Source organism: Perognathus longimembris, chromosome 13, assembly GCF_023159225.1.
Source record: "Perognathus longimembris pacificus isolate PPM17 chromosome 13, ASM2315922v1, whole genome shotgun sequence".
Classification (NCBI taxonomy): domain Eukaryota; kingdom Metazoa; phylum Chordata; class Mammalia; order Rodentia; family Heteromyidae; genus Perognathus; species Perognathus longimembris.
The window spans coordinates 63191112-63218754 of record NC_063173.1 but is presented as its reverse complement, the minus strand read 5'-3'; the positions used below and the strand labels follow the sequence as shown (position 1 = coordinate 63218754).

The following is a 27643-nucleotide window of genomic DNA, read 5'->3' as shown; positions in this document are numbered from 1 at the left end:
GGGGACCGGACTATGGCCGCCGCCCCGAAGCCATTGGCTGAGCGGCTCGTGCGTCATCAGGAGGCGCCCGCACGCGGAGCCCTGGGCGCCCCGGAGGCTTCTGGGTAGCGGTTAACCCCCGCCCCTGGAGCGGGCGACTTCCTTTCGCTTCCTGACGCCGCCGAGGTCGCACGCTCGAGGCCTGCCGGTCGCCGCCAAGTGAGTGGGGTTGGGTGGTGCGCCCGTGGCGCGGTTGGGTCCGCGGGCCGGGCAGCGGGGGAGCCGCGGGCCGGGCGGCCTCTCCCCCGCGGGGGCCTCGGGCCCGAGGCACGTTGGCGGCACTTGGCCCGCTGGGCGGCGGGGGAGGGGAGCCGCGGCCGCTCGCGTAACGCCGCCTGGCCGGCTCTCCTCCGCCGCAGCATGCGCTACGTCGCCTCCTACCTTCTGGCCGCCCTCGGGGGCAACTCCTCCCCTAGCGCCAAGGACATTAAGAAGATCCTGGACAGCGTGGGCATCGAGGCGGACGATGACCGGCTGAACAAGGTAACTGCCCGAGGCTCCGCGGCCTCCGCCGACCCAAGCGGCTCTCACCGGCGACTCCCGGCCTCCCTGACCCGGGCTTTAGCGTCGGGAGAGATCTGCCCCAATGTAGATGCTCATTTAGGGCCCTGGAATCAGGACAGAATAAATGATACGGGCCCCAAAGCCCTGCGCAGAGTAGTTGAGTGTAATTCTAGTGCGATGCACCGTCTACTTCTAAACACAAAAACAAAGTCTGCTTTATTCTCCCCTTTGTCTTTTTCTTTTTGGTCATCTGAAGATGAAACCCGGGCGCCTCCCATCTTAGGATGTACTCTATCTACCGTTAACGTGGAACCCCTGCCATCCCAAACCTAGGAACTTCACCCCTCTAATCAGATCGAATGTGTCCCTTTTGATGTGCTTAGTACTCAAATCAGTGCGAGTAAGCTAGGAAACCATTTCAGTGTTAAGGGTTAGAATCAGTCGAGTTCCTGGGCCTCCCTGTTAGCTCAGTGCAGGCTTGGGAGCTTCAGCCTGTCGTGTGCATGCGTGTGCGTTGCCTTCAGCTCTGCCCTCACAGCCAGGGGATGTTGTGCCTCACACTGGTGACTTAATTGCTGCTTGTGGTTGTCCATTCCAGGTAATCAGTGAGCTGAATGGGAAGAACATTGAAGATGTCATCGCCCAAGGTGAATTGGCTTCTCAAACTTTTGATTTCGTGGTCCATTCTAATCCCTGCTGGCCAGCCTGTGGCCTGGTAGGCTTCGCTTGTGGACTAGAGCACCCTAGAAGTCTCCCTGGAGTTGAGCAAGGCCTCTTCTGTGCTCATGCTTGGGCTCTTCTGAACATACTAAGGGCAGGCGGCAAGGACTGCTTGCTGACCTCACTGGACTCACCCACGGGGGCACACACTTCTCAGGCCTAGCCGCCCAAGCTTTGGAACTCTTACAAACATCATTCCTTGCGTGTTTTTTGTGTGAAGGACTATGGGTACGAGGGTGGCCACAGTGTGTTAATACACATTGCTGGACAGATGATTTCCTAGTTTTATCAGACTGGAGCTGATGGGACTTTCTGGAGGTTGAATTGGTGGAGCAATGTCCTGTGCTTGTGACAGGCAGTCCTGTACGTAATAAGCTCCCCCATTGTGGTCAGAGATAGGGACACTGAACAGCAGCGTCCTTGCCCAGTTGCAAACATGTTAGTATGCCTTACCTCTAAGGGTAATTCTGGTTCCTAGGATAAAGTTCCCATGTTAAAAAAAATAAACCACTTAATATGTCAGGTTAAAAAAGGAGGCCCTGAAAGTGCATGTCATAGACCTTGTCTATACTGGTAAAGTAGCTTCTTGGAGTCATTTCTGTTCTGGAACAGCCGGCTGGCCACCTATTCTAGTCTCACTTTTTTACTTCCTGTAGGTGTTGGCAAGCTTGCCAGTATGCCTGCTGGTGGGGCTGTAGTTGCTTCTGCTGCACCTGGCTCTGCAGCTCCTGCTGCTGGTTCTGCTCCTGCTGCAGGTAAGTGGAGTCCTGGCGAATGGGCAGGCCACTGAAGCCTTGGGCTGTGTATGCTTACCTGGTCTCAGGTGTCTGGGCAGTTGTGGCAGTGCTTAACCCTGTTCTCCTTTCCACAGCAGAAGAGAAGAAAGATGAGAAGAAGGAAGAATCCGAGGAGTCAGATGATGACATGGGATTTGGCCTGTTTGATTAATTAAATTCCTGTTTCCCTGCAAAATAAAGCCTTTTTATGTATATTGCATAGTCTGTGAGCTCCTTGTCTTCAACATTGAGGATACTGGGTGGCAAGGGGAAGCAGGAGCTTACTGTGGGGCTTGAGCAAGGTTCTAGCCACAGCAAAATCATCACAACTTTCAAGGAATTACTAGGAAAACTTAAATGTTTCTTGGTTTGTGGTAATGGGGTTAAACCTAGGGCCTTGTGCAAGCGTTAAAGTGCTTCCTGCCTTTTGAGCCATACAAGTCATGTTTTAAAGAATATTTTCTGACATGGGGGCCTCTAGCTTTTCCCTAGAGAGTTTCACACTGCTTTATTTTTCACAGGGTTTTTGCTTTGCACACGACCAGCCTCAGTCTCCGATCCTCTAGTCTGTGCCTCTTGTGCAAGGGGACTGCAGTCCTGAGGTACTACCCTCCTTGGGTTGGTCTTAATAAGATGGGTGTAAAAGCCATAGCATCACCCCAGGCCCGTGGGCTGTGAGCAGTGAATCTACAAGGTGACACCCTGTCCAGTTAGCCTCAGTGCAACCAGCCGTTCTACAGGCATAATGCCTATGTGGGCCAGAGAATGGGCTGGGGATTAACTTCCACAAGCCGCAGGAAAAAAGGTGCCTCGGATTCTGGAGCTTGCCATCCATACCTGGGCTGGGCTCTGAGGGCCAGGCAGCGGTAGCCAGGCAAGGGTATTGGGCTGCCCAGCCAGCAAAGACCCAGAGTGGGTGGGGTTACTGAAAGGGTAGAAGCTGAGAGCTTGGGGGCTGGGGATATGGCCTAGTGGCAGGAGCGCTTGTCTCATACATGAAGCCCTGGGTTCCCCAGCACCACACATACAGAAAATGGCCAGAAGTGGCGCTGTGGCTCAAGTGGCAGAGTGCTAGCCTTGAGCAAAAAGAAGCCAGGGACAGTGCCCAGGCCCTGAGTCCAAGGCCCAGGACTGGCCAAAAAAAAAAAAAAAAGAAGCCAGGGACAGTGCTCAGGCCCTGAGTCCAAGGCCCAGGACTGGCAAAAAAAAAAAAAAAAAAGCTGAGAGCTTGTGTTGAGTTAGATTTGTTCTTTCTGAGTTTGGGAACTTGAACCTGTGACCTACAGCTTTGTTATCCCCCAGCAGGACATGAGTACACCACACTTTCATCCCTTGGGTCGCACCTCCGTTTGTACTGTTTTGTCCACACATGGGGAAACCAGGAGTCCAAGAGGAAGAATGAAAATGACAAGTGAGCAATTTATAGTGTCTTGCCTCTGAACCAAAAGACCCTTGTAGTGGTTTGAAAACAGGCATTTGTGTGTGTGTGTGTGTGCTGGTCCCAGGACTTGAGCTCTTTTTGCTCAAGGCTAGTGCTCTACCACTTTGAGCCACATCTCCTATTCCAGTTTTCTGGTGGTTAGAGATCAGAGTCTCAGACTCCTACCAGGGCTGTCTTTGAGCATAAATCCTCACACCGCAGCCTTGTGAATAGCTAGGATTACAAAGCATGAGGTACTAGTACCTTGCTGGCTTTTTTTTCTTTTTTCTTAAGTGGTTGATTGGAAACTAAGTTTAGGGTGGATCAGAACCAAGATCCTCAGATCGCAACCTCCTGAGTAGCTAGGATTACGCGTGTGAGCCATTGGTGCTCAGACTTTCCATTTTCTTTCTTTTTTTTGGCGCTAAGGTTTGAACTTGGGGCCTGGGCACGGTCCCTGGGTTTTTGTTGTTGTTGTTGTTTGTTTTATTTGTTTTGTTTTTGTTGCCAGTCCTGGGGCTGCCCCTGGCTTCTTTTTTTTTCTTTTTCTTTTTTTGGCCAGTCCTGGGCCTTGGACTCAGGGCCCGAGCACCGTCCCTGGCTTCTTCCCGCTCAAGGCTAGCACTCTGCCACTTGAGCCACAGCGCCGCTTCTGGCCGTTTTCTGTATATGTGGTGCTGGGGAATCGAACCTAGGGCCTTGTGTATCCGAGGCAGGCACTCTTGCCACTAGGCTATATCCCCAGCCCTCCCTGGCTTCTTTTTTGCTCAAGGCTAGCACTCTACCTCTTGAGCCACAGCTCCACTTCCTGCCTTTTTCTATATATGTGGTGCTGAGGAATCGAACCCAGGGCTTCATGTATATGAGACGAGCACTTTAACACTAGGCCATGTTCCCAGCCCTGTTGTTGCTGTTTTTTGCTGAAAGCTAGTGCTCTACAACTTGAGCCACAGCTCCACTTCTGGCTTTTTTAGGGTGGTTAATTGGAGACAAGAGTCACAGACTTTCCTGCCTGGGCTGGCTTCAAACTATGATCCCCAGATCTCAACCTCCTGAGTAGCTAAGATTACAGGCGTGGGCCACCTGGGCACAGTTTATGGGGAATAAAAATCCCTTCTGTCAAGTGTGAAAATGTATGACCAAAATCTCAGCAGTGGAGAGGATGAGCAGCAAGGTTGAGACCAGTCTGGGCTACATAATGAGTTTGAGGCTCAATGCTATGGACGGGCCTTAAGCTTTGCCTAGCAAACCCACTAGAGGAGAAAGAAGGGAGATGGAGGGAGCTAGCCTGATCTGCATAACCAGGGGCTCAGAAGACCACTTGGAGCCTAGACTTTTGGGTGATGGCAGCCAGTCTCCAGGGAAAGGATATGGGGGGGGGGGGCAGGTCCCTGGGTATAAACTGGAAAATCCAAGGGTTCAGAAGCCAGAGACAATATTCTCCTCACAACCCATTCAGAGCCTTCAGGGACAGCTCTGCCGGCTCAGGGAGACCTCTGTCCCTGTTTCCACAGAGGATCAAGTTGTTTTGGGTACATATTTTCCCAGGCCCCTGGGAGGCTTGGGAGCCAGGAACAGGCTGGCTCTTCCTGGAATCCTGGGTGCAGCTGGGCTGCTCCCTCTCCATGCATCTCAACTTCCAGAACAACTACTGAGATCCCCAGGTTCCCCCCCCCCCCCAAGGTGGCACAGGCCTCTTCAGGGTCCGGGCTGGAACGGTAACTCCACCCATTGACCCCTACCCCAACCTTGCTGCTTACTGCACCTGGCTGGAGCCCCTGCCATGGTCTTCATTTTCCCCCCTCCACCCTCCACCTCTTGGTTTCATTCCCACTTTAGTTCTTCCTGGAGCAATCAGTCAGAGCATGTTTTGTTCTGTTTTGTTTTTTGTTGTAGTACTGTTGTTTGAGCTCAGGGCCTGCCACCCTTGACATATGAGCCACAACCGTGGCCCCTTCTCTTATTTTTTTTTGCCAGTCCTAGGCCTTGGACTCAGAGACTGAGCACTGTCCCTGGCTTCCTTTTGCTCAAGGCTAGCACTCTGCCACTTGAGCCACAGCACCACTTCTGGCCGTTTTCTATATATGTGGTACTGGGGAATCGAACCCAGGGCTTCATGTATACAAGGCGAGCACTCTTGCCACTAGGCCATATTCCCAGCCCCCCTTCTCTTATTTTTCAGAGCACTTTTTCTCTAGCTGGTCTCAGACCTGCCTCCTACTAAATAACTGGGTTTACAGGCATGGGCCACTATACTTGGTCCCAAAGGAAATCTTTCAGTTTGGAGCCAGGAGTATAGCTTGGTGGTAGAGCCCTAAGTTAGGAAGCTATAAGTTAGATCATTAAAATATAGAACTCTGCCAGGTGCTGGTGGCTCACAACTGTAATCCTAGCTAGTCAGGAGGCTGAGATCTGAGGATCATGGTTCGAAGCCAGCCCAGGCAGGAACATCTGTGAAACTCATCTCCAGTTAACTACCAAAAAGCTGTAAGTGGACCTGTAGTTCAAGTGGTAGAGTGTCAACTTTGAGCAGAAAAAGCTAAGCAATAGCTTGTCCGGGCCCTGGGTTCAAGCCCCAGTATTGGCACACACGCTCAAAGAACCCCTTCTCATCTCTGGACTGTGTGCCTTCTGTCCCTTTCCTTGTGAGCTGCACTCCGGAATCTCACTTCCCATCTCCCTACAATAAGGTAGTCTGACCAATTTGTTGTTGATTGAGTCTGGGGAAGGAGCATCTCCTGAGAAGCCTGGCACTGGAGGGCAGAGCCTGTTGAGGACAGGGCAGGCCCACTCCTACAGGACTTAGTGACACGTCCTGTCCATAAATCACCTCCAGTGGGGCAGGGCTGGCTCAATTAGAGGGCTGGAAAAGTACTCCAGTGCCCTGCGCACCAGTGGCTCATGCCTGTAATCCTAGCTTCTCCAATTAACCACCAGAAAAACAGGAAGTGATGCTGTGGCTCAGTGGTAGAATGCAGCCTTGAGCTGGAGCACAGGCACAACACCAGGGCCCAGAGTTCAAGCCCCACCACCGACCAGAACAAACCAACCAACCAATACTCCAGTGAGCTGAACAACTGCCCAAGTTGCCTAGGGTGGAGGTGTGACCCTGCCGGGGTAACCCAGTGGGCACCCCACACCCCAAACCCAGGCTACTTCCACTAGCCTGGCCAGAACCACAAACCCCACGCAGACCTCTAGTATCCACTCACTTCACGTTAGCCCAGCTATCAGCTGCGACCGAGCCGAGCTCCCGCCCCAGGCAGATCGATGCCCGCGGCCCACCACCCCAGACCAGGAGGGGACTAGAAGCGGAAAGGGGGCCAAAGGGTGAGCTGCGGGGCTCCCCCTGCCGGTGCAACCAGCAGGGGCGCCCCTGCCCAGGGGTGGGTGTCCCAGGCGGGCCCGAGAGGCGACGGCAGCGGCCCAGAAAGCAGCGCCGTCCCCGGGCGGGGACCCCGATCCGTACCGGGAGGCCGGGAGCCGGCGGGAGCGCCCCGCGGGGTGGCGGCCCCCGGCAGGTGGCCCCCGGCCGGGGCCCCGGCGCCGCGCGGCGGCCGGGAGTGGGCGGGGCCTCGCCGCGCTCCGCGCGCTCCGGTTGGGCCGCGCGGGCCCCGCCCCTCAGGCCCCGCCCCCTCAGGCCCCGCCCCCGCCCCGACTACTTGGCCGCCTCGGCGGCGGCTCCGCACAACGTCTCCGCCTCTGCCGGCGGAGGCCCCGACCCCGACCCGCACCGACCGGAGGCCGGCGGCCGCGCCGCGCCGCGATGTTCCCCCGGGAGGCCAAGTGGAACATCTCCTTCGCGGGCTGCGGCTTCCTCGGCGTCTACCACATCGGGGTGGCCTCCTGCCTCCGCGAGCACGCGCCCTTCCTGGTGGCCAACGCCACGCACATCTACGGCGCCTCGGCCGGGGCGCTCACGGCCACCGCGCTGGTCACCGGGGCCTGCCTGGGTGAGCGGGGGGGGGGGGGGGGGGAGGGAGGGGGAGGGTCGGCGGGGTCACCGGGGCCTGCCTGGGTGAGCGGGGGGGGAGGGGGCGGGGGGTCGGCGGGGCCTGCCTGGGTAAGCGGGGGGGGAGAGGGAGGGGGGTCGGCGGGGTCACCGGGGCCTGCCTGGGTGAGCGGGGGGGAGGGGCGGGCGGGGTCACCGGGGCCGGCTTGTGTGAGTGGGGCGGGGCGGGGGGTCACCGGGGCCTGCCTGGGTGAGCGGGGGGGAGGGGCGGGCGGGGTCACCGGGGCCGGCTTGTGTGAGTGGGGCGGGGCGGGGGGTCACCGGGGCCTGCCTGGGTGAGCGGGGGCGGGGTCACCGGGGTCACCGGGGCCGGCCTGCCTGGGGGAGGGGGGGAGGCCGGGCGGGGTCGGCGGGGACCGGGCCAGTGAGTGGGCGCTGTACGCCCAGCGCGCCCGGTAGGGCTCCGTGGGGTGGGGGGCACAGTGGGGCGAGGGCTCGGCCGGCGCCCCGGGGCCGCGGCCCGGGGTCTAGGGCGATCGTGGTTTGTTTTGCTTCTGGGGTGCCCAGCGATGGGGCGGGGCCTGGTTCTCTCCCCGCCCCTCCGCCCCGGAGCTTGGGACCGGCTGGTGGAGCAAAGCTGTGTGATTGGAAAGAAGAGTTTCTAGGCCGAGGGCGGGTCTGGGTCGGGGGAGGGCCTCAGTGTGTGCTCGGCCGTCACTGGGTGCCTGTGGTCTGGTGGGGCTGTACTGTCCCAAGCTGCCTTGGCCGGTGGCCTAAGTGTGAGCATGACCTCCTAGGGCATTTGGGCATTGCGGCCTGGTCCTTCCTGAGGGCCTCAGAGAAGGGCAAGCCCTTCCTGCGCATAGTGCCCCCCCCGCCCAGTCTGCTCCACGGCTAATCAGCTGCCTTGCCCACTTGATGGGTTGGGGTGATTTTGGCCTCTGGATCAATGATCAAGAGAGCAGGGATCCTTGTGGGCGGGGCTGGGCTGTATCATATGCTTCCGGCTGCCACGTGGGGGTGGTGTTTACAGTACACTGCGTTCTTCCTCCGGAGTCCTGGGAACTACTGCCCAGCCCCCAGCACAGGAGAGCAATCAAGGTGACATGGGTGTCCTGAGGACCTGGAATGTTTCTAGGCTTCTCCCTCACCACTTCCTGGTCACCTCTGCCCTAAGGGGGAGTAGCATAGGGGAGGCATCTCTAGCTGGGACCCAAGGTGCACCCAGTGGTCTCTCTCTGTCTCTGTCTCTCTCTCTGTGCCAGTGCTGGGGCTTGAGGCCTTGAGCTCTCATTTATTTTTTTTCCACTCAAGGCTGGTGCTCTATCATTGAGCCATACCCTCACTTCTGTTTTTTGGGGGTTTTTGGGGGGGTTAACTGGAGATTTATGCCCAGACTGGCTTCAAACTGTGACCTTCACATCTCAGCCCTCCTGAGTAGCTAGGATTGCAGGCATGAGCCACCAGTGCCTGGCTGTCCCTTCCCTTCTGGTGGAGACCAGTCTACCTGCCCACCCAGAGCATACTTCAGAACTATCCCCGAGGTGGCTGCCACGCCAGAGCTTCTTACATGTAGTCTTGGGCAGCTAGAGCCCCCACAGAATGGAAGGGGTTTGCAAAGAGCCCCTGGCCTACACACTCAACTTGTGGCCCAGGAGTAGGTCCTCAGTTTCTCCGCCAAAGCTCTCCTCTATCTGGCCACTCTGGTATTGGCCTGGGTTGGCACCCAGAGTCCTGGCAGAGGAGTGCGGGGTGCTTGTCTGCAGCTGCACAGGGACACCTCTCAGGAGGTGGGCCCATTGCTTTCAGCGTAATGCCCTCTCAGGCCTGTGACCCCTGGACTGGACTGGGTTTTGTGCCCTCCCCTCTAGATCAGGCCAAGTTGGTGAAGGCTGAGGCCGGTCGGAGTTGGGCCTCTGCACTCTCCTCTCCTGGGCTTCCTGCCACACCGCGTCCAGCCTAATGACTCATAGGGTCAGGCAGTTGGGAAATACCGGGCAGAGGGCAGGTCCCAGTCCCCGCTGACCAGACCCCACTATCTGGCATCCTGGATTGGTAGGGACAGGCGACAGAAGTTTCAACTGTGGTCCAGGCCCCATCGGGGGCACTGAGAAAGCCAGGGTTAATGGGGATAACAGGAATCTGTATACCATGGGTCCTAGCTATGGAGCCATGGGGAAAGAGGTTTGCAAAGTCCAGGAGTCCTGGCCCCTGATCCTGGTCCTGCTGCCCTAGGTGAGGCAGGCGCCAATATCATTGAGGTCTCCAAGGAGGCCCGGAAGCGTTTCCTGGGCCCCCTACATCCTTCCTTCAACCTGGTGAAGACCATCCGTGGCTGCCTGCTGAAGATCCTGCCCGCTGATAGCCACGAGCGTGCCAGTGGACGCCTGGGCATCTCTCTGACCCGCGTTTCAGATGGCGAGAATGTCATTATATCCCAGTTCAACTCTAAAGAGGAGCTGATCCAGGTTGGTTCTGGTGGGCTCTGGTCCGACTTGCTGGGCTCTGGTGGGCCCTGGTGGGATCTGGTGGGCTTGGTGGGATCTGGTGGGCCTGGTGGGATCTTGTGAGCCTGGTGGGCCTAGTGGCCTGGTGGGATTTGGTGGGCCTTGGTAGGCTCTGATAGGCTCTAGTGGGCCTGGTAGGTCTGATAGGATTTGGTGGACCTGTTAGGCTCTAGTGGGTCTGGTAGGCCTGGTGGGCCTGGTGAGATCTGGTGAGCCTTGGTAGGCTCTGGTAGGCCTGCTGGGCTGGGCCTGGTAGGCTCTAGTGGGCCTTGTAGGCCTGGTGGGATCTGGTAGGCCTGGATCTGGTAGGCCTGATGAGCTCTGGGAGGATCTGGTCAGCCTGGTGGGATCTGGTAGGCCTGGTGGGCTCTGGTCAGCCTGGTGGGATGTGGTAGGATCTGGTAGAGTTGGTGGGATCTGGTAGGCCTGGTGGGATCTGATAGGCCTGGTGGGATCTGGTAGGCCTGGTGGGATCTGGTAGGCCTGGTGGACTCTGGTCAGCCTGGTGGGATCTGGTAGGCCTGGTGGGCTCTGGTCAGCCTGGTGGGCCTAGTGGGATCTGGTAGGATCTGGTAGAGTTGGTGGGATCAGGTAGGCCTGGTGGACTCTGGTAGGCCTGGTGGGATCTGATAGGCCTGGTGGGATCTGGTGGGCTCTGGTAGGCCTGGTGGGCTCTGATGGGCTCTGGTAGGCCTGGTGGGATCTGGTGGGCTCTGGTAGGCCTGGTGGTCTCTGGTGGGCTCTGATGGGATCTGGTAGGCCTGGTGGGATCTGGAAGGCCTGGTGGGATCTGGTAGGCTCTGGTGGGCTCTGATGGGATCTGGTAGGCCTGGTGGACTCTGGTCAGCCTGGTGGGATCTGGAAGGCCTGGTGGGATCTGGTAGGCCTGGTGGGCTCTGGTGGGCTCTGGTAGGCCTGGTGGGCTCTGGTGGGCTCTGATGGGATCTGGTAGGCCTGGTGGACTCTGGTCAGCCTGGTGGGATATGGTAGGCCTGGTGGGATCTGGTGGGCTCTAGTAGGCCTGGTGGGCTCTGGTGGGCTCTGATGGGATCTGGTAGGCCTGGTGGACTCTGGTCAGCCTGGTGGGATCTGGTAGGCCTGGTGGGATCTGGTGGGATCTGGTAGGCCTGGCGGGATCTGGTGGGCTCTGATGGGATCTGGTAGGCCTGGTGGACTCTGGTCAGCCTGGTGGGATCTGGTAGGCCTGGTGGACTCTGGTCAGCCTGGTGGGATCTGGTAGGCCTGGTGGGAGCTGGTCAGCCTGGTGGGCCTGGGGGATCTGGTGCTGTGGTGCCCAGTATGAACCCAGGCTTCTACTCACTATCCTTCTGTCTTGCCCTACAGGCCAACGTCTGTAGCACTTTCATCCCTGTGTACTGTGGCCTCATTCCTCCCTCCCTCCAAGGGGTGGTAAGTGTCCTGCCAGTGCCCTCCGTGACGCTGCCAGAGCCGCTGGCAGGGTTTCAGGATGAGGAGATGGAGGGGAGGGCGGTGGAACCCCACCTGCCCCAGCTCTCAGGCTGCCACTGCCTGTTGCTTCATTTCCTGTTGCTCAAGAGGCAGAGGAGCCCTGGGGATGTGCAGTTCCCATTGCTGTGCACCGTGCCATCTGCTGAGTACCCGGGACCTAGTGGGTGAAAGGCCCACTGAAAATAGCCCCCGGGTGGGGAGGCCAGCCCAGCCCTGCAGGCCCTGACAGGGGTGTGTGTCTGTGCAGCGCTATGTGGATGGCGGCATTTCGGACAACCTGCCACTTTACGAGCTCAAGAATACGATCACAGTGTCTCCTTTCTCGGGCGAGAGTGACATCTGCCCACAGGACAGCTCCACAAACATCCATGAGCTCCGGGTCACAAACACCAGCATCCAGTTCAACCTGCGCAACCTTTACCGCCTCTCCAAGGCCCTCTTCCCGCCTGAGCCCATGGTGAGCCCACCGCCTGTTTGCACTCGGCACCAGAGGACTTCTCCTGAGTGTCCAGGAGGGGGCGGGTGGGGCAGCCGCTCCCCAGGACCAGGGCCGCCAGGGCCTGCATGTCCATCCAGCTTGGCTGTGGTGGGGGATCCGGGGTTGTCGGTGGCTGGAGAGTGGGGGCAGAGGGGGCTGCTGGGGTATGACGGGGCTCACCTGGCTCACTCTACACGAATGTATTGGTCCCCTTGCTGCAGGTGCTTCGAGAGATGTGTAAGCAGGGTTACAGAGATGGCCTGCGCTTCCTGCGGAGGAACGGTATGTGTGGAGCTGGGTGGGGGTGGGGCAGGCTCACCCGTGGAACCAGGGGGCGGGCGGGGCCAGCTCTGAGCCGTCCCCTGCCCGTGGATCTTTGCCCCAGAGTGGTTTCCCTCCTCCAGGCCTTCTGAACCAGCCCAACCCCTTGCTGGCACTGCCCCCCATCCCTCAGCCCAGCCCAGAGGAAGAAGATGCTGAGGAGGCTGATGTGGCTGAGGAAAGAGTCCACGTGGAGGGCCGCGTGCAGGCCCCTGGGGAGGATCACATCCTGGAGCACCTGCCGGCCAGGCTCAATGAGGGTGTGTCACGGGAGGGGAGGTGGGAGGAGGGGACCGGGCCAGTGGATAGACCGCTGGCACAGCGGCTTTGGGCTGGCTCCACTTCCCCAACCTGCTGCCAACCTCCTGCCCACAGCCCTGCTGGAGGCCTGCGTGGAACCCAAAGACCTGATGACCACGCTTTCCAACATGCTGCCCGTGCGTCTGGCCACGGCCATGATGGTGCCCTACACGCTGCCACTGGAGAGCGCTGTGTCCTTCACCATCCGGTAAGGGCGGAAAGGGAAAGCAGGGAGGACATGGCCAGGGCCCACCCGCAGGTGGGCGTCAAGGGCTGGGCCGCAGCCTCTGAGGCTGTGCCGCACGCCCTGTCCTCAGCTTGCTGGAGTGGCTGCCTGACGTTCCAGAAGACATCCGGTGGATGAAGGAGCAGACAGGCAGCATCTGCCAGTACCTGGTGATGCGCGCCAAGAGGAAGCTGGGCACCCACCTGCCCTCCAGGTGAGCTTTCTGGCCGTGGTGCCCACCAAGGACGCATGGCCTCCCCGCCCCCACCCAGCGAGCCTTCCCTGTTGCTTCTCTGCCCGCAGGCTGTCAGAGCAGGCGGAGCTGCGCCGGGCCCAGTCGCTGCCCTCCGTGCCGCTGTCCTGTGCTACGTACAGCGAGGCACTCCCCACCTGGGTGCGCAACAACCTCTCCCTGGGGGATGCGCTGGCCAAGTGGGAGGAGTGCCAGCGCCAGCTGCTGCTGGGCCTCTTCTGCACCAACGTGGCCTTCCCCCCCGACGCCCTGCGCATGCGTGAGCCTGCGGGGCCGGCCCCTCAGGACCCGGCCCCCGCGCAGCACCCGCCCGGCCTGCCCCCGTGCTGACGGCCCCTGCGCTGCTCGCGCCCTCTCCAGCCGAGCCCCAGACTGCCCACCAACCACGACCCTCTCCATACTTCTCTCCGCTCCTCGACATGGAGTGAGGAGACAGGGCCCCTCACAACTGCAAACAGGGGGCTTTGCTGTGCACCCCTTTTTACCAACCACTCACTTGCTGCACTGAGTGGGGAAGGGGAGAAATGACCCTCCACTTGGGGCCACAGCGGCTCCGCTCTCACCTGTGCCTTAGTCTCCCACCCACCCCTTCTCAGTGCAGCTACTCTTGAGAACTTCACATCTCCTTCCCATTTTCCTTCTGCTCCTCCTTCCCGTTTCATATTTTGCTAAAGAATGTGTGAAATTTTATTTATTTTTGCCAAAGTAGATATAATAAATGCCGCAGCTTAGCCTCCACTTCTTTGTTTCTTTTTCTTTTCGTTTCTTCTTTTTTTTGTTTTGTTTTTTTTTTTCTTTCTTTGGCCAGTCCTAGGCCGTGAACTCAGGGCCTGAGCACTGTCCCTGGCTTCTTCTTGCTCAGGGCTAGCACTCTGCCACGAGCCACAGCGCCCCTTCTGGCCATTTCTGTATATGTGGTGCTGAGGAATCGAACCCAGGGCCTCATGTATACGAGGCAAGCACTCTTGCCACTAGGCCATATTCCCAGTCCCTCGTTTCTTTCTTTATTTTTTGCTGGTCTTGGGACTTGAGCTCAGGGCCTGGGCTCTACCCCTGAGTTTTTTGCTCAAGTCCTATGATCTACCACTTGAGCCACAGATCTGCTTTTGGGGTTCTTTTGGTGGTTAATTAGAGATAAGAGTCACAGACTTTTCTGCCCCAGCTGGCTTCGACCCTCGATCCTCAGATCTCGGCCTCCTGAATAGCTGGGATTACAGGTGTGGGTGCCCAGCTTGTTTTCTTCATTTGATAGTCCTGGGGCTTGAACTCAGGGCCCGGGCACTATCCCTGGTGGCTTCTTTTGCTCAAGGCCAGTGCTCTACCACTTGAGCCGCAGTGCCACTTCCAGCCTTTTCTGTTCATGTGTTGCTGAGGAATCGAACCCAGAGTTTCATGCATGCTAGGGAATCACTCTGCCACTAAGCCACATTCCCAGTCCTGCCTTCTTCATTTCTATGTATCACTCGGCTTGGAGCACGGTGGGCAGAGCTGAGGGGGACCAGCTGACCAGCGTCTATGGTGCAGGTTCATCAGGCCTTCTAGGATTGCCTTTGGGGCCTGCTAGCTGAGCCTCTGACCCTCTGACCCTCTGCTGTTGCCACCCCTCTGATCTGTACATATCCCATGAGGGGCAGTGCATTTACCTGTCTTGGATCAAGACCCTGGCTAAATGTAACTTAACTGTTGTGGGACTAGGGTGTAGCTAAGTGGTAGAGTCCTTGCCCACCATGTACCAGGCCCTGGATTCCATTCTGAGTACCCACTGGACTGGAGAACACAAAACTATTTACAAAAGGGGTTACACCTCCACCCCATACAGGGGCTAACTTCAAGCCTGGACCCCTGTGGAGGGAGAGGCTTCTGGAGGCCTGGAACTGTGGGCCTCTGCTGCGCCTTGGGCTTCTGGCCCTGAGCCTTGTGCTTGGCTCTGTTCTTCCCCAGTCACCACCAGCTCCAGCGGCCATGTGCAGGTGCTTTCTTGTTGCTCTGCTCCTCCTATAGCTGCCTCTTGCCAGGACCTAGGCGGCGTCAGGAGGGGCTGGAATCACTGCACAGAGATCCCAGCCGAAAGCATACCGTGTTCCATCCTGAGATACGGTTTCTTGGAAGTGTCTGTACTGGAGAGGGTGCATTTGAGGGGACAAGGACCCTCAGGGTGATGGGTGGGGTAAAGATGGTTTCTGACTGTGGTGTCAGCTCTTAGCTCTATAAGCTCAGTGCCGCTGCATGCCCCTCCCAGAAGGTGTGGGGTGCTGTGGTAGCAGCCCCCAGCCAACAATAACGGTTGATCTGGTTGTTAGGCCTGGGACAGTAGGACTGGGCGAGCCGGCCAGGCAGGTCCCCTGCTCAGGTGCCAGGGGCCGCCCCCCTCTTGGTTTCCAGGTCTTGTCCTGTAGGCTCTGCCTGTTGTGGCTCCACTGGTGTACGGTACGGGGCCCTCAGTGCAGCTGCAGGCAGGCGGGACGGCCCTTCAGGTAGGTGTGCCTCCAGGAAGCCGCTGGGTCTCACCCCCACCGGGAGGGCAGGCTCCACCTTCCCCAGGACCCCGGGCAAGGCTGTGCCCCAAAGGACTGCTGGGGTGGGTGGCCGGCTCAGATGGCTTTCTGCCCCACTTGTACTCCCTTCGCAAGGGGTCTTACCGACGGCTACTTAAAGACCGAGTATCAATGTTGTTTAAAAATCTAGAAAACAAAAACCTGGAAAAGTACAGGATCTTTTTGAAAGAGTCAAGTCTCCCTAGCCCTGCAGCCACCAAGAGTGATCTATTTCCTGCCCGGCTATTTACTCCACACACTTGGGCGCCTCTGGATTCCACGATGGGGGAGTGCTGCCTGCACCCCAGCAGCCTGAATCCTGGCCCGGGAGGGTCCCCGCGCGCGCGGCCGGGGTCCGGGCGGGGCGGGGCGGCCGTGCGTTTCCGGGAGGAGCGGCGCGCACAGGTGCGGCGGAGCAGCTGGCAGGTAGGCGCGCGGGCGGGTCCGCAGCCCGGCTCCGCGTCCCGCCCGGACCCAGGTCCCCGGAGCGCCGCCGGGCCGCCGTGGGGGCAGCGCCCGCGTCTCGGAGGACCCGCGGTGGGGCTGGCGGCACGCAGCCGCGGCGCGGACGGAGGCCGGTGGGTGCCGGGGGCGCGGGGCGCGCGGGCGGCGCGGGCGGCGGGCCCCACCCGCCGGCCCGGCCTCCCGGCTCCGGGGCCCCGCGGCCGCGCCGCTTCCGGCTAGGGTGGACCCCAGTCCCGAGCCGATCCCGGGGAGGGGCGCCGGCCCAGCCTGGCTCCTGGAGGGGGCAGCCGCGACCCGGGGAACGATGACCTCCCGCCCGCCTCCCGCCTGCAGTCTTCTTGGCCCTGCCGTCCGTGGAGCTGGACGCCCTTCCCTAGGAATATGGGGGGAGGGAGACCGGGCTGCACGGAAGGACGGGAGAGATTGCAGAATCTCAGGGCCCGGCGAGCGCCCCCGACGGGAGAGTAGCTTTGGGGAACCCCGGGTCAGAATGACAGGTGGCTGCGAGAGGCAGGGGTGGAGCACCCCGCGAGAGGTTGGAGTGTGGCCCCTGGGAAGTTCCTGGGCATAGATGGGGCAAGTCAGGGGAAGAGGAGAGGCTTTCGTGCGACCAGAAAGGGAGTTAAGACCAGATTATGGGTGCTCAGGGCGGGGACCTGCCCCTGCCTCCCTGAGCTGAGCTGCCAGGTGGGAGGGAGGGGCTGGGCATCACAGACCCACGCCGGGGCTAACACCTAGGGCCGCGGTTGGCCCGGCCCTCCTCCCCGGTCAGTGCAAATTTAGAATACTGCAAGTCTGGGGGGCAGGCTGGGCTCCTCCCACACGGGCCCTCTTTTACCCCAGCTCCCCATGAGATCCCAGGAGTCTGCTTCCTAACACACCACTGGCCCTAGCCCTTTCTGGAGAGAGCTGCCTTTCTCTGGATCCCTGGACCCCAGTCCCAGAGTCAGTCAGCATGCTCCCTTTCCAGTGACACCCTAGGCCTCCTGGGCACCTTTAGCCCTGCCCTCCACTGCCACCTTGCCTTCAGCTCACCCGTAGCAGGCAGGAGTCCTAGGTCTCACTGCCCTCTCCTCCCTAGTCCTCTAACCCTCCCTTGCTTCACAGCACCCACTGTGTGAAGACCCTGCCCCCATGGCCAGCCATGGGAAGCCCCGGGCTGGGGAGGCCCAGCAGGAGGAAGGGGCCTCCGCAGGACAGCCAGCTGAGGTGCTGCAGCAGGCCCAGGAGCTCTTCTTGCTGTGTGACAAGGAGGCCAAGGGCTTCATCACTCGGCACGACCTGCGGGTGAGGTCCCAGTTTCCAGAGGTCGTCGTGGCCCGGGGCTGGCCATGGCTGCTCACGTTGCCCTCCTTGCCTGGCCAGGGCCTGCAGAGCGACCTGCCCCTCACCCCCGAGCAGCTGGAGGCTGTGTTTGAAAGCCTGGACCAGGCTCACACGGGCTTCCTCACTGCCCGGGAGTTCTGCCTCGGCCTGGGTAAGCTAAGCGAGGGCCCAGCCTTCTACCACCTAACCACCTCCAGACCCGCGCCTTCCTCCTCGGCCCACGTGGAACTCTGTTCCTTTTCCTCCCCTCTAGAGCACCTGGTGTGGACACACAAACCCTCCAGGAACACCCCCCCCCTTTCTGTCCCGGACCCCTTCTTCCCTCCCCAGTAAACCCAGGTGGGGCTGTGAGCCTGGTGTCACCTCCCACTCCCTGGCCAATGGAACCAGAATACAGAAGAAAAACAGGAAACTGGGCCCAGAGAGAGGCCAGGATATGTGCTGGGAGGAGGGGAGGGCGGAAGGCCAGGGTGGGAACCCACAGTCGGGGTAACAGCTCCCTCCCACCCCCCCTCCCCGCAGGGAAGTTTGTAGGGGTGGAGTCGGCCCCGGCCACGCACCACTCCCCGACTCCCGAGGAAACGTTCGAGTCCAGCTGGTTGGATGTGCGGGGCACCGGGGTCTCTCTGGAGGAGGAAGAGGAGGATGCTGAGCGATTCTGCCCTGCGCTGGAGCAGCTGGGGGTGGCCCGGGCCCTGGGCGAGTGAGTCCGCGCCGGGGCTGCTCCCGAGGCCGCTTCTGCCGGCTCGCTCGGCCTGCGAGCCCGGCCCAGGCGGGGTCCCCGGGCAGTGATTTCCCGCAGGATTTGCATCCCGGGAGGCCGCGGCGGCCGGGGCAGGGAGGGGGCGTGGCGGAGCCCGCGGTGCCGTCCGGGCGGGCACGGTCCTCCCACCCGGGGCACCTGTCGCCGCGGGCTGGGCACTGTGGGGCCGGAGGCCGCCCCGGCCCGCCCGCCCGCCCGCCAGCGCCCGCCCCGCTCTCCGCTCCCCCCCGGCAGGCAGCGGGCGGTGAGGGCGCTCTGGGCCCGGCTGCAGCGCGAGCGGCCCGAGCTGCTGGGCTCCCTGGAGGACGTTCTGGTGCGCGCCTCGGCCTGCCTGGAAGAGGCGGCCCGGGAGCGGGACGGCCTGGAGCAGGCGCTGCGGCGGTGAGGGCGGGCGGCGCGCGCGCGGGCCCGGGGCGGGGCGGGGCGCGGGGCCGGGGCGGGGCGCGGGGCGCGGGGCCGGGGCCGGGGCGGGGCGCGGGGCCGGGGCGGGGCGGGGCGCGGGGCCGGGGCGGGGCGCGGGGCCGGGGCGGGGCGGGGCGGGACGCGGGGCCGGGGCGGGGCGCGGGCCCGGGGCGGGGCGGGGCGCGGGGCCGGGGCGGGGCGGGGCGCGGGGCCGGGGCGGGGCGGGGCGCGGGGCCGGGCCGGGCCGGGCCGGGGCGGGGCGCGGGGCCGGGCCGGGGCGGGGCGCGGGGCCGGGCCGGGCCGGGGCGCGGGGCCGGGCCGAGCCGAGCCCGGCTCGGTCTCACGCCGCCGCCGCGCCCCGGTCTCCGAAGGCGGGAGAGCGAGCACGCGAGGGAAGTGCGCGGCCTCTACGAGGAGCTGGAGCAGCAGCTGCGGGAGCCGCGCGTCCGGCCGAGCCAGGTGGGGCGCCCGCGCCGGGCCCCGGTGGCCCCGGCCCCCCTCCCCCCGCCCGTCCCCGTGTAGAGGCCGGCCCCGCAGCACCCGGCACCCCCACCCGCGCTCCCCACGCCCCTCCCGGGCCGGGCCGAGGCTCACGAGTCCCGGTGCGTCCCAGAGCCTCCCCCGGGAGGAGCTGCGGGGGTCGCCTGGAACTGGAGCTGCAGAGCCGCGAGCAGGAGCTGGAGCGCGCGGGCCGGCGGCAGCGGGAGGTGAGCGCCGCGGGCTCCCTCGCCGCGCGCGCGGCCCGTGGGGGGGGGCGGGGGCGGGTCCTGAACTCCCAGCGGTGGGGGGGCCGGCGCGGCCCTCCTCGCCAGCCCGCACCCCGACGTGCCCTAGTTGGAGCAGGAGCTGCAGGCCCGGGCCGCGGAGTATCAGGAGGCGCAGGCCCAGCACGCCCAGTTGCTGCGGGCCTACCAGGCGCTGCGGGCGCAGCTGGAGGGGGCGCAGGAGCGGCTCCGCAGGCTGGAGGGCGACGCGCGGGGCCACCAGGAGCAAACCCAAAGGTGCGAGGCAGGCTGCAAGCGCCGCCCCAGAACCCAGCACCGCGGGGGGGGGGGGCGCGGAGGGGCACGGGTGGAAGGAGGGCCTTCCGCGGGTATCCTAGGGCATCCGGGTCCCCACTCCACCCACAGAGACGTGGTTGCGGTCTCCCGGAACATGCAGAAAGAGAAACTGAGCCTCCTAAGGCAACTGGAGCTGCTCAGGTTCGTAGAGCTGTAGGCTCAGGAGGCGCGGGGCTCAGCGGAGCTTGGGGCTCCACACCGCCAAGTATCCTGGGCTTCTGCCCCATTCCACAGGAGGAAATATTTGCGTGTGTTTGCCCTCGGTCACTCATGCTGCAACCCTGCAAGATAGCTCTCTTTCGGTCTGAGGGCACAGGAGCCCACCTTCCCCACCCCAGGTCTCTGTCTCCCTGAGATCTTAGCCCTAGACCCCCCCCCCCCCCCCGCCTTCTCAGCCCTCACACTCCCCTCAATAGGGAGCTGAACACGAGGCTTCGGGACGAGAGAGATGTTTGTGAGGCCAGGCTGTTGGGGAGCAGCCACAGGAAGGTCCTGGCCCCGGCCCGAGCACCTGGGTCCACCTGCTGCTGCTGCTGCTGCTGCTGCTGCCGCGGCTGGCCCGGGCCCCCCAGACGAGGCTCTGGCCCCCTTCCCAGTGCCTGATGATCATGAGAAGTGACTCACTGTCTATTATTATCTGGAGGAGCAGCTTCTTGAAGGCACCGTTTCTGGGGTGGGGGTTCATGCATTCATGTGGGCTCTACCCAGCTTCCTGCCTGAAGGAAGACAGCGTCTCTTGTCTCCCTTCTTTGTTCAGCAACAGCAGCAAAGCCTTCTGTTCAATAAAGTCCACCGAATGCCCTGTCCTCGGCCTCTGTGTGTCTGAGAGGCACAGTGTATGTAGTTCATGCATGAGGGGTCCACAGCCCCCCCACATGCAGCAGGAGTGTTCCACACGCGGCCCGTGGCTCTGCCCTGCTGGGGCGGCACGTCTCTGGGTGTGACCTCTTAGGGTCTCTGCTCATGCTCTCAGGCCTTCAAAACTGGAGTTCCAAGCCCGGAATCTGGGGCTTGCACCTATAATCTGGCTGCTCAGAAGGCTTAGGTCTAGAGGATCGAGGTTCAAAGCTAGCCCGAAAAGTCCATGAGATACACCTCCAGAATGAGCAGCCAAAAGCTGGACAGGAGGTATGGCTGATGTGGTAGAGCACTAGCACACCCTGAGTTCAAACCCAAGTTATGGACGGAGGGGGTTTGGAAGGCTCCAGAGACCTAGTTCCAACAAAGGTTCCTTCCCCGACCTCATCATCCAAGAGCAATGAGTGGGTTATCATCAGCTCTCAGTCTGCCTCTTACTGGGCCACCATGCCGGCCAGTGTGCAGGCCCAGGGCCCGGCTGAGCAGTCACTGCTGGTGCCGGGTTAGTGGGAGGTTACTCCTGCGCCCTCACTCCTGCCCCATCTCCCTCAGCCAGTCCTGGACAGTCCCTGACCTTTATCCCCAACTCCCTGGACCCCTCCCTGCCCCAGACATGTATGCCGACGAGACTGGGGGCTCCAGCCCCCTCCACACAGTGCCGGGGGCTGCGCTTCCCGAGCCTGCTAGGCTCTCACCGCCCCAGGGAGCCCCAGGGAGTCATCGGCCTGCTTCAGGGGGCTGGGAGGGAAGGGGGTTGAGCCGAAGCAGGACCCTGCCCTGGCCAATGTCGGGGCCCCGCCTTCCGCCCAGCACCTTGGTCTCTGGGTTGGGGGCTTGCTGAGCTATGGGCGTCTCTAGGCCGAAGCTCGCGGGGCTGAGCAACCGGGCTGGACGCCCCTCACTGCCAGCTCCACCAGCCCGCCAGCCGCAGCGCGAGTCCCGCCCGGCCCTCCCGGCGCCCGCCGGCCGTGGGCGGGGCGTGCGCGCTGGGCGGCGCCCGCCGGCCGTGGGCGGGGCGCGGGCGCGCTGGGCGGGGCCCGCCGGCCGTGGGCGGGGCGTGCGCGCTGGGCGGGGCCCGCCGGCCGTGGGCGGGGCGTGCGCGCTGGGCGGGGCCCGCCGGCCGTGGGCGGGGCGCGGGCGCGCTGGGCGGGGCCCGCCGGCCGTGGGCGAGGCGTGACGTAGACGGACCGGGGCGGGGCCTGGCCAGGGGCGGGGCTGCCGGGGCGTGTCTCCGCAGGCCCGGGGCCGCGCATTCTCCGCGTTCGGAGCCCCCGCCCCCGCGAGCCGCCGCCCTGCCGGGACTCGGACTGGTGGTCGCGTGGTCGGTGAGTGCGCCTCGGGGCCTGACTGCCGTGGGGGACCCAGGGTTCCTGAGGCCCGGCCGGTGGCTCCGGGGGCGCCCGGGAGCGCGCGCCCGCGGGGCCCGGCCGCAGCCCCTCGCGGGCCTTTCCGTGCGGGGGCCGACGCCGTGCGGCCGGGCGCGCCGGGCGTCGCGGGGAGGGCGCTTTCGCCGCCCCCGGGACCGGCCTGGGGTCCCTTCCCCGCGGCCCCGGAAGGCGCAGCGGGAACGCCTCGCTCCGGGCCCGGGACACCGGAGCCCCGCCCTCCCCTCACCGACGCCCCGCCCCGCAGGCCGGCTCGGCGCGCGGGGGTGGGGTGGGGACCCTCGGTGGCGGCTCCGGGCCGCCGCGGGGCCCGGTCCCGGCCGCAGGAGCTATTTCTGGCTTGCTCCGGCCGCCACGCCGACCCTTTCCCCGGGGACGCCCATCCGCCAGGCACTTCTGGGAAGAGGGGTGCCCTCCCCGCCCCCCCAGTCGTGGGCCGCGGCCGGATCTGTATCCAGAACCCGAGTCCCTGTGGGCCTGCGCCCCGGGCCCGACCTAAGCCAGCCCCGTGGCCGGGGTGCGGTCCGAGCCCCCCCCCCCCCGGCCCAGCCCCGGGATGGAGGCCTGCGCCTCCTGCCCCCGCCCAGCCCAGGTCTGAGCCTTTTCTCTCAGGCGGGCTGCCCGAGCTGCTTGGTGGGGGTAGGGAGATGACCTGTCTGGAGCTAAGGCCCAGGGGCGGGTGGGGCACCTTAATTAGACTCGAAGTCCCTCCCCTCCCGGATCAGACTGTCCAGAAACGTCCTCTGCCCCACCCCAGCCCAGACCAAAATACCAGGCCTGGCTGCTCCTCTCTGTCCAGAGCAGACAGGCGCAGCCCTGGCCCACTGCCTTTTCTCACAGGAGGGGCAGGCTCGCGTGGGCCCGGTGAGGGCCAGGCCCGTGGCCCGTGACCCGTGACTGGTTCCTGCGGAGGAATCTCTGTCTGCTGTTGTAGTAAGAGTTGTTCCCAGTCAGTATGGTAGGTGGGGTGGAAGGCAAAGTCCTGCCCAGGGGCCTTCCTGGGAACGGGGCCCAGGGCATGCAGCTGAGGTCTGTACCTTGTGCCCTGCCCAGCACAGACACAGTGTGGGCAGGGTTTGCTGGGGGGGGGGAGGGGGCAGTCCCTGGTATCCCTAGGGGACTCTGGCCAGGTGGGGCCACTCCTCTGCTCTCTCAGGATCGTTCTTCCTTTCCCCGTAGCTTTGGCAAGGAGCTCTGTTCTGTGGGCTCCACCTCCCACCTCCTGGCACCACCACTGCCCCTTCCCTGGTTGGGAGGAAGGAGAGGCTGTGCAGAGAGAGACCTTTCTTAAGGGGCCAGGCTGAGAATGGCCTCGCTCCCTGCCTCATCTGGGCGGTAGGGTCCTTCCTGTCAGCCCGGCATGTGGCCCACGGACACCTTGAGGGGTCACGCGGAGACCGCTGAGGGGGTCCTCCACGGCACCCCCCTGTGGGCACCAGGAGCCTGGCTTCAGGGGCTGGGGCTGGCTTTGCTGAGCTGTTGTCCTGGAAGTGACTCATGTCTGGTTCCCAGGGAGGCGCCTCCTCCGGGAAGGTGGCGGGCTCAGACCCCAGGCTGGCCCGGCCCCATGGTTAGTCAGGGTCCTGGTGCCGCAGGCCATGTGACCCTTGCTTCTTTCCCAGCTCAGGATGGGTGAGTTCAAGGAGAAGAAGGCTACATGCGGCACAGTCTGCCTCAAGTACCTGCTGTTCACCTACAACTGCTGCTTCTGGGTGAGAGGGCCCCCCCCTTCTGTATCTGCTTCCAGGGAGGGGGGCCCCTCCACTCCCTCCCTCCCATATCTACTGCTTCTGGGGGAGGGGTGCCACCTCCTCTCCCCTTCTCCCTTCTTCTGGATGAAGGGATGTTCTTCCCTCCTCCTTCCCTCATACAACTGCCGCTTCCTCTGGGGGAGGGCGGCCCTCCCTTTCCCTTCTGTCCCTCTCTCCCTCAGTCAAAGGGTCGCGGCCTCGGAGGCCAGTCCAGGCTGTCAGACCCAGGCCAGACATGACCAGTGCTCACTGTGTGCAGCTTGCTGGCCTGGCGGTCATGGCAGTCGGCATCTGGACCCTGGCCCTCAAGAGTGACTACATCAGCTTGCTGGCCTCTAGCACCTACCTGGCTACAGCCTACATCCTGGTGGTGGCCGGTGTTGTTGTCATGGTCACTGGTGTTCTGGGCTGCTGTGCCACCTTCAAAGAGCGGCGGAACCTGCTGCGCTTGGTCAGTAGGCATGGAGGGGGTAAGGGGACCGGGCAGGGGCTCACCAGCCTCCTGGGCGCGCGGGGGCCCTAGCGGGCGGGAGGCTGGGTCAGTAGGCACAGCGGGGTGGTGGGGGTGGGGGTCCTGGACGACGGTTCCCTGGCCTCCTCCCTAGCCGACCTGGCTGAGGGATTGCCCAGCTCTGAGGGAGGCACCGGTGGTAGGGCAGCCCCAGCCTGCACTTGCTGCTCAGAGCCCTCGTGCTGGGGCCCCCTTGGGTGGGACCCTGACCCTAGACCACCCTCACTGGTTCTGTGCCCCACAGTACTTTATCCTGCTCCTCCTCATCTTCCTGCTGGAGATCATTGCTGGCATCCTGGCCTATGTCTACTACCAGCAGGTAAGGGGCCCGGACCAGCCCCGGGGACAGGTGGGGAGTGTCCAGGGCAGGTGTGCCCCCAGGACGGGGGAGACTCAGAGGGGGACACCTTGCCTGCGGCTGCCCTTGCTGGAGCCCACAGAGGAGGCTGTTAGGTTTTTAAAGCAGGTAGCCGGTAAAGGAGAACGCCACGCAGTATTCAGGCAGGAGAGAAAGCTTATTACCGAACTGCTGGCCTGTGGCCCAGGTGATCCATGGCCGGAGAGAAGGGGCGACCCTACCCTGCCTTATCTAGGGCAGGGGCAGGAGGGGGTGGCCCTGCGGATTAGGATGGGACCTCAGGGGACGGGGAGGGGGAGGTAACTGGGTGACTTCACCTGGTGGGGGGTCTGCCGGGAGCCCTCCCGGGTGGACCTTCCGTGCTCCTTCCTGTGTCCCCCCGTGGCCCCCGCTGCTCAGCCAGCTGTGTCTGACCACGGTCCTTCCACCCTAGGCTTTGTTTATCTCTCCTTGCTGCTCCAGGGGCTTGAGACAGAGCTCCACTTTCAGCTTTTTTTGGTGATTAATTGAAGATAACAGTCTCACAGGCTTTCTTTAAAAAAAAATACTGTATGCTTTATCTTATTTCTTTTTGCCAGTCCTGGGCCTTGGACTCAGGGCCTGAGCACTGTCTCTGGCTTTTTTTTTTTTTGCTCGAGGCCAGCACTCTACCACTTGAGCCACAGCGCCACTTCTGGCTTTCTCCGTGTATGTGGTGCTGGGGAATCGAACCCAGGGCTTCATGCATGCTAGGCGAGCGCTCTACCGCTAGGCCACATTCCCAGGCCTCATGGGCTTTCTAAGCCCAGGATGTCTTTGAACCTCGATCCTCATTTCTCTGCCTCCCGAGTAGCTAGGATTACAGCATGAGCCGCCGGCACCTGGCCCTATTGGGCTCAAGTCTAGTGTGCTACCATCCGAGCCACAGCTCCACTCCCAGCTTTTTGGTGCTTTAGTGGAGATATGGGTCTCGACTTTTCTTCCTGGGCTGGTTTTTTGTTGTTGGTGGTGGAGGTGGGCTTGAACTCTGGGCCTGGGCACTGTCTCTGAGCTCTTCTGCTCAAGGCTAGTGCTCTCCCAGAGACTCATGGTCTTTCCTAACCTTGATCCTCAGATCCCACCCCCCTGAGTAGCTAGGATTACAGGGGTGAGCTCCCGGCACCCAGCTTGGGCTTCTTACCAGGATCCTCAGCGCAGCCAAACAAGAAAACAAAAAGCCAAGTGAAGAGGGCCGGTGTTGGCGGCTCGCGCCTGTAATCCACTGGCCTAGGCCCCCCTGGGAGGCCTAACCTTGGCACCTCTCTCCCCAGCTGAACACAGAGCTCAAGGAGAACCTGAAGGACACCATGACCAAGAGGTACCACCAGCGGGGCCACGAGGGTGTGACCAGTGCTGTGGACAAGCTGCAGCAGGAAGTAGGTGTCCGGAGGGCCTGCCTGTCCCGCCCCCCCCCCCCCCCCCGGCTGTTCTGCTGGTGGCGGTGGGCTCAGCCACCCTCTCGTCGCAGTTCCACTGCTGTGGCAGCAACAACTCCCAGGACTGGCAGGACAGCGAGTGGATCCGCTCTGGAGAGGCTGGTGGCCGAGTGGTCCCCGACAGCTGCTGCAAGACCGTCGTGCCGCGCTGTGGGCTTCGTGACCACGCCTCCAACATCTACAAGGTGGAGGTAGGTGCACGGGGCATCTGGGACTGGCAGTGCCAGGTCTGGGGTGGCCCAGGAGCCCACTCAGCCCTTTCCACCCTGCCAGGGCGGCTGCATCACCAAGCTGGAAACCTTCATCCAAGAGCACCTGAGGGTCATCGGGGCCGTGGGCATCGGCATTGCCTGCGTGCAGGTGGGCACGGGGCCCAGGCGGGGTTCGGGGTGACCAGGGGGCGGGCGGCCCCCGCCCCTCACTCCTGCCCTCTTCTCCGTGCAGGTCTTTGGCATGATCTTCACGTGCTGCTTGTACAGGAGCCTCAAGCTGGAGCACTACTGACCACGGGGCCGGCCTGGCCACCCGTCCCACTTGACTACTGAGCTGACTGCTGACAGGCCCTCCTCCTGCCTGCATGTCCACACCCCACACCCGCCCCGGGGTGGGGGGCGTCAAGTGCCTTTTGCTCACCCCTCAGCCTGAGCCCGAGGGAGGCCGCCTGCCGTCCGTCTGGGGGCGGGATCTGGACGTGCCCTCCGGGTGGGGTCCGAGGCAAGCAGGCCTTGCCGGATGGCACCTCTGGCTGCTTGGCTCCATCCCCTCTGGGGGGCGCTGGGGGGCCTGGACCCAGCCCACACCCCCGGCCTCCCCTGCTCCTAGTGCCACTCCAGATGCTGTGTTCTCGTGCACACTGCCTACCTGCCAGAAGTCTGGTGTTCACACGTATTTCTACCTATCGGACTGCAGATTTCCCACCGCCGCTCCTGCCACTAACAGGTGCTCAATAAAAGCTTGAACCGTCGGGTCAGTGTGCTGCCAGCAGTCCCCGCCCCCAGGGTCTCACGGGAGAGCCCACGGCTGGGACGGCACCAGGGTTTGGACTGGGGGTTCTGCATTTACTAAGCTGGCGCTCTGCCACGGGCCATGCCTCATGCCTCTAGCTGGGGTTTCAAACTGATTTTCCAGACAGCCTACTGAGTAGAGGTGTGAGCCCTCAGACCAGCCCGAGGGTGTTCTGAAGGGTGGGAGCCCCTGGAGGGGAAAGGAGGCCGACCCAGAGCAGCCCCAGAGCAGCCCGTGCCTCTTCTACCCAGTGGGGCCTGCGCTGTGGCTTGCTTATGGTCCTCCAAGACTTGTCCAGCCCCGTGGGGGACCTGCCAGATGGAGGCTGTGGGTCAGGCCAGAGGAGCAACCATCCAGGATGTAGTAGAGCAGAGCAGGCGTGTAGGAAGCTGGTGAGGGGCGCCCATTGTGCACCCACCGAGGAGCGACCAGACAGGGAAGGGCCCGAGGCCAGGTTTCCATCTCCTCAGCCTCTGGGCCCCTGCTCCCGGCTCATCTGCTTGGACTACATCCCACAGGGCACAAAATCAAGACCAGTCTTTTTTTTTGGCCAGTCCTGGGCCTTGGACTCAGGGCCTGAGCACTGTCCCTGGCTTCTTTTTGATCAAGGCTAGCACTCTGCCACTAGAGCCACAGCGGCACCACTTCTGGCCATTTTCTGTATATGTGGTGCTGGGGAATCGAACCCAGGGCTTCATGTATACGAGGCGAGCACTCTTGCCACTAGGCCATACCCCCAGCCCTCAAGACCAGTCTTGACTTGCTTGAATAGCTCAAGGCCAAGTATAGAGGCAGCACCCAGAC

The 27643-nt window shown here is 62.5% G+C and overlaps 4 protein-coding genes and 1 non-coding gene across 8 annotated transcripts; all 5 read left to right on the top strand.

Annotated features, from left to right (window-relative positions):
• The first annotated feature begins 39 nt into the window (after nt 1-39).
• Rplp2 (ribosomal protein lateral stalk subunit P2) lies at nt 40-2257 on the top strand. Of its 2 annotated transcripts, none has more exons than XM_048359468.1 (5): nt 40-198; nt 399-522; nt 1142-1190; nt 1920-2018; nt 2138-2257. In XM_048359468.1, the coding sequence occupies exons 2-5, from the start codon at nt 400-402 to the stop codon at nt 2209-2211; spliced, it is 345 nt and encodes a 114-aa protein (XP_048215425.1). In that variant the 5' UTR covers nt 40-198; nt 399; the 3' UTR covers nt 2212-2257. The 2 variants fall into 2 exon arrangements, with proteins under 2 accessions (XP_048215425.1, XP_048215424.1); XM_048359467.1 differs by having other exon boundaries at nt 2135-2257.
• LOC125362787 lies at nt 1221-1352 on the top strand. Its single transcript, XR_007213099.1, has one exon. It is a non-coding gene; the product is annotated as a small nucleolar RNA SNORA52 (small nucleolar RNA).
• A 4887-nt stretch (nt 2258-7144) lies between the features above and the next one.
• On the top strand, nt 7145-13704 carry Pnpla2 (patatin like phospholipase domain containing 2). Its single transcript, XM_048360410.1, has 9 exons — nt 7145-7412; nt 9647-9879; nt 11263-11328; nt 11636-11845; nt 12088-12148; nt 12271-12447; nt 12563-12695; nt 12805-12927; nt 13017-13704. The coding sequence occupies exons 1-9, from the start codon at nt 7226-7228 to the stop codon at nt 13294-13296; spliced, it is 1470 nt and encodes a 489-aa protein (XP_048216367.1). The 5' UTR covers nt 7145-7225; the 3' UTR covers nt 13297-13704.
• Nucleotides 13705-17048: 3344 nt separating this feature from the next.
• On the top strand, nt 17049-20323 carry Cracr2b (calcium release activated channel regulator 2B). Its single transcript, XM_048360884.1, is given in 10 exon segments — nt 17049-17252; nt 17331-17442; nt 17814-17994; nt 18289-18435; nt 18828-18915; nt 19070-19093; nt 19095-19163; nt 19291-19457; nt 19587-19658; nt 19934-20323. Coding segments are annotated over 10 exon segments (1200 nt in total). The 5' UTR covers nt 17049-17099; the 3' UTR covers nt 20121-20323.
• A 1276-nt stretch (nt 20324-21599) lies between these two features.
• Nucleotides 21600-26804, top strand: Cd151 (CD151 molecule (Raph blood group)). Of its 3 annotated transcripts, none has more exons than XM_048360781.1 (9): nt 21600-21700; nt 22601-22693; nt 23383-23472; nt 23771-23962; nt 24267-24341; nt 25670-25774; nt 25867-26025; nt 26108-26194; nt 26279-26804. In XM_048360781.1, the coding sequence occupies exons 3-9, from the start codon at nt 23389-23391 to the stop codon at nt 26336-26338; spliced, it is 762 nt and encodes a 253-aa protein (XP_048216738.1). In that variant the 5' UTR covers nt 21600-21700; nt 22601-22693; nt 23383-23388; the 3' UTR covers nt 26339-26804. The 3 variants fall into 3 exon arrangements, with proteins under 3 accessions (XP_048216738.1, XP_048216737.1, XP_048216739.1); XM_048360780.1 differs by having other exon boundaries at nt 22601-22718; XM_048360782.1 differs by having other exon boundaries at nt 21624-21717; nt 22600-22693.
• The last annotated feature ends 839 nt before the right edge of the window (nt 26805-27643 follow it).